Source organism: Periplaneta americana, chromosome 8, assembly GCF_040183065.1.
Source record: "Periplaneta americana isolate PAMFEO1 chromosome 8, P.americana_PAMFEO1_priV1, whole genome shotgun sequence".
Taxonomy (NCBI): domain Eukaryota; kingdom Metazoa; phylum Arthropoda; class Insecta; order Blattodea; family Blattidae; genus Periplaneta; species Periplaneta americana.
Window position 1 is genome coordinate 67,960,264 of NC_091124.1, and position 7,766 is coordinate 67,968,029.

At 38.7% G+C, this 7,766-nt stretch overlaps 1 protein-coding gene across 2 annotated transcripts in view; it reads left to right on the forward strand.

The window, feature by feature from the left end:
- Positions 1 to 7,766, forward strand: part of LOC138704792 (sorting nexin-29) — an 85,391-nt gene that overhangs the window by 53,026 nt on the left and 24,599 nt on the right. For both annotated transcript variants that reach the window (XM_069833039.1, XM_069833040.1), the window contains exon 15: positions 4,415 to 4,558. In XM_069833039.1, coding sequence (XP_069689140.1) covers positions 4,415 to 4,550 — 136 coding nt within the window. In that variant the 3' untranslated portion in view covers positions 4,551 to 4,558. The remainder of the gene's footprint in view (positions 1 to 4,414; positions 4,559 to 7,766) is intronic.

Consider the following 7,766-nt stretch of genomic DNA (forward strand, 5'->3'; position numbering starts at 1 on the left):
AGTCTTAAAATCTGTTCTTTAATATGTACCTTGTACAATTCTCAACTGATTATCATAGAATGATTGTGAGTGAACTCATTTTCACAAGTTTTTTTCGTTGTAAGTTTGCATAATTGTTTGTTTGTCTCGATATGTGAGAGAGCATTCAATTGAAGTATTGCCCGTGTCTCACGTCCTGAACCGAGAGCTCCCTAGTACTTATAACCACGCCTCTTAGGTCTGCTCAGACCGGCACGGCAGCATATTACATGTGCTGAAAACATTATCCTATGCCATCGCAGGGGTCTTCACTGTTTATAATACTGGATACTCTAATCGTGGTTACCACTATCGCTATTATCTCTGATGACGATGGCGATGTAAGTACACACTAGGCCACTCTTCGTTCAGTCTGGACAATTGCTGAATTGCCATAGAGCAGCATTTCTCAAAGTATGTTCCGGGGTTCCGTGAGCCCTATATGATTTTAAATTTTGTTTTATACTTTTTTACTTGGTTATTTAACGACATTGTATCAACTACTAGGTTATTTTGCATCGATGGGATTGATGATAGCGAAATGGTATTTGGCGAGATGAGGTCGGGGATTTGCCAAAGATTACATGACATTCGCCTTACGGTTGGGGAAATCCTCGGGAAAAAAATCGAACTAGGTAATCAGCCCAAGAGGAAATCGCCCGAGTGCAACTCTGGATCGATAGGCAAGCGCCTTAGCCGACTGGGGTGCTTCGATGGCTATTTTATATTTAGTGGATACTACTATAAAAATATATAAATGTTACGAAAATATGAATCAATAATAACATGAAACCACCGATAATAATAATAATAATAATAATAATAATAATAATAATAATAATAATAATAATAATAATCCAAGAATATGCGTAATAATAATATTCCAATAATATGCGTAATAACACTATGTTTAGGCCTAATGAACATCTAAAACGGAAAATACCCATAATACTTATCACTTTCATCACTGGATTCTCTGCATATGTGTCCACTAAAACAAAATACCGAAAAGAAAAAAATGCAGAAGTATAGCATAAATAAGACTATAACTTTCCGCCATAAAACCAGATTGTAGGCTTAAAAAGCAAATACATTCGTCCCACTGAACAGAATTACTGAGATACTAGCTCTCACTTGTCTGTTAACTATTAAATACTAATAAAATATTACAATGATTCCGCAGTTATACTTTAGATTAAAAGGGGTTTCGCGGTGGAAAAACGTTTGAGGAACACTGCCATAGAGGAAAGAGTTTACAGATGTGTTGTACACGTGACAACCGTAATCGCCATTAAGTCGATAATCTCAAGTAGAGACTGTAGCCTACAACTGGTATTAGTGTTTAGTTACAGGAATTGATAAGTAGGACATAATTTGTTTTGTGAGGAGACAGCCTATACATTCGCTTGTCCATGGCTGATCTTGCTTCATAGCTGACGAAAGGAATCCTGAAAAGGCCGATGTGTTGAATATAGGGTAGTAGGCACATGCAGTATCCAGGACCTCCCACTCACTCCCTCTGCCTCTCGCCCCGCAAAGAAACAGCTCAGGAAGTGAGGCACGGGCAGTAATGTTCATTGCACAATATCTTGTCTACTGCAAATTAGAGATCATTTCAATTATGTATATTTCAGTGAACGCAGCTGTGTTCAATGAATGTATTGGGTGAATAGATTGCAAAGAAAGCATAATGCGGTGACATGGCTTTTTGACTGTACTGCTTGCATATTCCAGCTATGCAGACAATTGCTATCAGTGATGCACAGCATAGCAGTATCACTAATTCGACACAAGAACTATTAATACAAAATGTTACTAAATATAAGCAGTCAAAACCTAATTTAGTCACCAATTACTTAGTTGTTAAGTGCTCAGCATTTGAAAGCAACAGATCAATCGACTTTTGAAAATAATAATGCACCTTCAGGTTACTCTAGAACAGTGGCCAGCAGATGCTGCAGTTGTGACGTAAGAGCCAGTCAGATCGCAAGAGCTTGGGAGAGCGAGCAGTTGAGTCGTATTAATGTTAGCACACACCAGCGCAGTGGCGTCAGTGCAGCAGTAGAACGGGACTGTTGAAAACAAAATGATATATCTACATTTTATAGAAGATTTCCCCAGGCAAGATTCCCTCGATTGCATAGATTTGCTGCTAGGATGTTGAGCATATTCGGATCTACGTATGTATGTGAACAGTTCTTTTCTTGTATGAAGATCTGCAAACCACAACATAGAAACCACCTGTCTGATCTGAATTTGAAACATATTCTTCGCTTGTGTGTTAGCCAGGCTATGACTCCAAATATTGCAAAATTAGTACGCGAGAAAAGAGGAAAAAAATCTCGACAAAGCATTTAGCTTGGGCACGGTAGTGACACGAAGTGATGGTGTGTTTCAAAAGTTGAAATATACTTTGCATACTACTCACCAAGATAGGGCCTATATAGTTTAATCTGTATATTATGTAGAAAAATGTGTGTTAAAAAACACTGTTTTCAAGTTTCCGAGTAGATAAAGTGTTACAGTACTGCTTAAAGTATTTATTTATATGTTTGTATGATTATAGCAGTTTCGGAATTTCATTTATATATCCAAACGCTTCTGCAAGTGGCTGTATTATGAGTTTCATATTATTGTAAGTACATTAAATTTGATTACAAACCAAGATATTTTGTTACATTGATTTATCACGGTTGTACAGTTTTGTTTTTGTACAAATGTATTGTAATTGTGCTGTTCCCATACTATCTCAGAAGAATGGATCGCGCTCTGTCAGTGCATAGACCCACACCACCACTGTTCAGATGAACCTTCTCTCCACGCTGTGCTCAGTATGCAGAGATTGCCGAGCAAAGAGCAGGGCGGCTACGTCATATGACGTCACAGAGCACGGAACATGCCGGTCACTGCTCTAGAACTTGTTACATGAAACATTTGTTGGCCGTTTCTTGCTCATGTTGAATTTCTACAATGTCTGCATCATTAAATAAATTGCCACTGCTGCTGCCACTGCCATTCTATGAAGATTTAATATTTTTGTACTCTTTCCTACCTGCTACTTGCCTCAGCCAACCAATAGGAACTGAATTGCGTCACTTGCCTTTCTCATGCCACAAGGCAAGTGAAGAACATCATTGCCACATAGCTCTTTGGCTCAGTTGTAATCATATTGTAAACAATTTCTTTTGTGCTTATCAATAATGAATGCAAACTCCAGGGTGAGGGAGGCAGAGGGAATGCTGCTAACTGCAACACCATGCTCTTACCCTGTACCTTCCACGTGCTTCCCTAGAGACTTCAGAAGTCGATTGTTTAGTTGCGATGAAAGTAGCTGACTTCTGATTTTCAAGTGAAAAAGACTGGAGACAGAATTCATAGCAAATGATATGCGTAGATTCTGTGACATTTTTTTTCTTTTAGTAATATTCATGAATCATGACATTTTTCCATCTATAGTCGTAAAGTAACTGATTATATCACTACCAAATAAAATCTTTGGGTTGAAGACATTCAGATATCATTGCATCATTCTATATAGGCTGTCCCAGAAGTCTGGGCATTAAATTTAGTAGAAGAGGCCAGAGCAAACTTTTTTTGTCAAACAACTTAGGGCAACATTGCATTGTTATCCTGTTAGACAGTGTTAGAATCAGGAGTGTTGTTTGTTCAACTGGTACACTGTTTGTCCCATCTTACTTTGTCTGTTTTAATGGCAAAACCTACCTGCACCTTTTCCAAGAAATCCTTCTCCCTTTATTGGAGGAGGTTCTCTTGGTGATAGAGTAGCGTGTGATAGCCATCCAGCACATTTCACACAATGTTCTTGCATCCTGGCCAGTGTTTTTCCAGATAGGTGGATTGGTCTTAGCTGACTTGTTGCTTGGCCAACAAAATCTTCTGACTTCACAAGCCTGGGTTTTTTATGGGATCAAATGGATATGTTAATATACTCCATTTTGTAAATGATGAGGAGGACCTAAGAAACAGGATGTTGGATGCAGCGGACTCGATACATGCCATCCCTGTGAAATCTTTGAGACAATCCGACAGGCACCTCGTCTAACTGTGCACAGGATGGGCAGGCAACAGCTCTATTCAGCAGGATGATGTGCTTTATGTGATGCAGTACTCCCAACTTTTAACGCCGTCTAGTGGGCTAAGGGCATGATGCCAACCCTAAGTTGTCTGACAAAAAAATGTTTGTTCTGACCTCTTCTATGAGCTCTTAAATTTAATGCATGGACTTTTGGGACACTTTGTATATGTTAACTTCATCATCTTCTTCCCCTTCTTCAACATACAGCCCTCAGAGTTTGGCCATTATTTCCTTGGTATATGTTAACAGTTGGATAGATATTCTTGACAATTTCGATATGTTACCTTTTATTCTTTACAGTGAGATGTGCAACAACGTGGATGACAGAAGCCGACGTAAAAGACCAAACTCACGCAATCCATTCTCAAGACTGACTCGTAGTGGAGCAGAGAACAGCCAAACACTGGAACATTCCCCACAGTATACAGGACTTTAACACAACAGGTAAACTGTACAGCAGTCTGTTCGACTTCAGTTTATGTATACTACGTCTAGGACACTCCAAATACCCAAAACCTCGTGTATGACGTTGATTACCGTGAAAATCTCAAATCTTACTCGATTTATACTCTGTTGTTGCTTTCATTGAGAGTCACAGTCACACATCATTACCTTTGCAGTGTTGCAACACAAAATAGTGCACAACCCATGTACTATCACGTGGGAATGCCTGCACAACTCTGAAAGTACAAGTTACTAAACCAGCTGTTTGCAAATTTTCTTGCTGCAGGCAGTTTTAAAGTAACTGCATATGAACAGAGTTTACAGGGTTGCAATTGCAGCACTTTTAGTATTGATTTTTTGGTATTTCCTTCAGCACAACATGACAAAACAATAATTGTGCAATGAATTCTTTAATGCCCACATATTTTAACAGTAACACTTTTTTTTACCTACCTTTGGAATCCACTGTTGTGATTCTGTGTGTGAGGATTGTTGCATGTGTCTTCATAGTCTCTCAGAACAGAGAAACTTATGGAAATTGGTCTGTGGAGAAACTTCGGGGCTTATACCGCATTGTCTTGGTGTTGATGGCTGACATTTTGGCTGTTGTGTTGTGGTCATCCTCAGAGCAGTTGGATAAGGAAATAGTATGTGAGCTTGTGTATGTATATATATATATATGAGTCTCAATAATAATAATAATAATAGTTTTATTTTCCCTGGCAGAGTTAAGGCCATCAGGCCTTCTCTTCCACTCAACCAGGATCAAATCACATACAAATATTAACTTAAAAAAAATAATAATAAAGTAAAAAGAGAGATTGAATACATATACACAATCAGTATGGGGGAGGACTTTCAATGATAGGTCGTAGGTTCTCCTTCTGGCATCTGATTGGTTCTTCGTTGTCAATCAGATGCCAGAAGGAGAACCTACGGCCTATCATTGAAAGTCCTCCCCTATTGGGACGCCTATATACAAGCTCACATACTATTTCCTTATCCAACTGCTCTGAGGATGACCACAACACAGCAGTCGAAATGTCAGCCACCAATACCAAGACAACGCAATATAAACCCCGAAGTTTCTCCACAGACCATATACATCAGCTGTGGAAGCCTATGCAAACACTTATGGAAATTGTTTTATTCGAAATCACTGTATTGCAGAAGAACAGTAATGCGAAATAATACCTTATATGTATGTACATACAGGTACAGTAAAACTTCATTTATACATTTTTATGTGGGTATGAAGAAAAAATGTATAAGTAAGAAAAACATATAACCGAAATGGCATTTAATTATATCTGAAATAGCATTAATAATTAACATGCGATTATTTTAATTAGAAATGGCTTTTAAGGAACCCGAAGGTTCATTGCCGCCCTCACATAAGCCTGCCATCGGTCCCTATCCTGTGCAAGATTAATCCAGTCTCTATCATCATATCCCACCTCCCTCAAATCCATTTTAATATTATCCTTCCATCTACGTCTCGGCCTCCCTAAAGGTCTTTTTCCCTCCGGTCTCCCAACTAACACTCTATATGCATTTCTGGATTCGCCCATACGTGCTACATGCCCTGCCCATCTCAGACGTCTGGATTTAATGTTCCTAATTATGTCAGGTGAAGAATACAATGCATGCAGTTCTGTGTTGTGTAACTTTCTCCATTCTCCTTAACTTCATCCCGCTTAGCCCCAAATATTTTCCTAAGCACAGGGGCGGCTTTCGGAGAGGGGCTGCGGAGCTGCAGCACCCCCAGACATTTGTGGCTCTTGTCTCGTTTTATGTTGTGAAATGCATTTATTATACAATCTCTATTTAGCAGCTCGAATTTTTTAAAAAATTTCGCTCTCAATGACATGCACGCAATCGTTAGTGAAGTCACTTCCTCCCCTGGTGCTGCCAGAGCGAAACCAGAGACAAGGACTATGAGTGAAGCCACTTCCTCCCCTGGAGCTGCCAGTCTCATCTCAGATGCTTTGCGCGTTAGTTTTACCCCTCCTCCCTGCTGCCCCTTGCCGTGAATCCAGAGTTTCCAGGCGCGCAGTTTTAAACACATTTTCTTTAATGTTGTGAGTATAACAAGTGCAACAATGTTTAATTCTGTACAATATTTACAGTCTATTCAGTTCAGTAACTTAACAATTCAGGAGAAAATGTGAAATTAAGTGCCCATCAGTTGAATCTCATAATGGAAAGAGCCACTAAACATAATACAAAGGCTCGCATATTTTTTGATAATTTATCCAGTATCCCTGCTTTCGTCTCTCGATCTCCATACAGTCTGTATTAGATTAATGTGTTTCAAAGACAATTCCATCAGGTGGGGCAACAAGATGGATTTAAAATAAGAACAGTAAATGTTGTTCATGAGAAGGAGCCATTGCTAGAATGTTTTCAAACCATAATGGAATCTGAAACATCTAATGCCACAATAAATGAGGCAAGCGCCTGGTGCGTACTCTTGAATATCCTGAATTCAATTTCTGGCTCAGTTATTTTTTTTAATTTATTGATGTATCATGTAAATATATTATACAACCAACTACAACATCGCCAGTTAGATATTTCTAAAGTTCAAATCTGTATATAAAAAATTAAATTCACTCGCAACTGCAGGGGTTATATCAGCATCTCCGGTGTGCCGGAATTTTGTCCGCAGGATTATTTAAATTCCCAGTAAATCTACTAGAATGAGCCTGACTCATTTAAACACAACTTGCAAGATAAGGCGCATGGAACTAATCTTTAAATAAAGTAAGTTGCTTGGTTTATTTTTGTATGCAGCCCCCCTTAACTCAATACTCACGAGCCGCCACTGCCTAAGCACCTTATTCTCAAACACCCTTAACCTATGTTCCTCTCTTAGAGTGAGAGTTCAAGTTTCACAACCATACAGAAGAACCGGTAATATAACTGTTTTATAAATTCTAACTTTCAGATTTTTGGACAGCAGACTGGATGATAAGAGCTTCTCAACCGAATAATAACACGCATTTCCCATATTTATTCTGCGTTTAATTTCCTCCCGAGTGTCATTTATATTTGTTACTGTTGCTCCAAGATATTTGAATTTTTCCACCTCTTCGAAGGATAAATCTCCAATTTTTATATTTCCATTTCGTACAATATTCTGGTCACGAGACATAATCATACACTTTGTCTTTTCGGGATTTACTTCCAAACCGATAGCTTTACT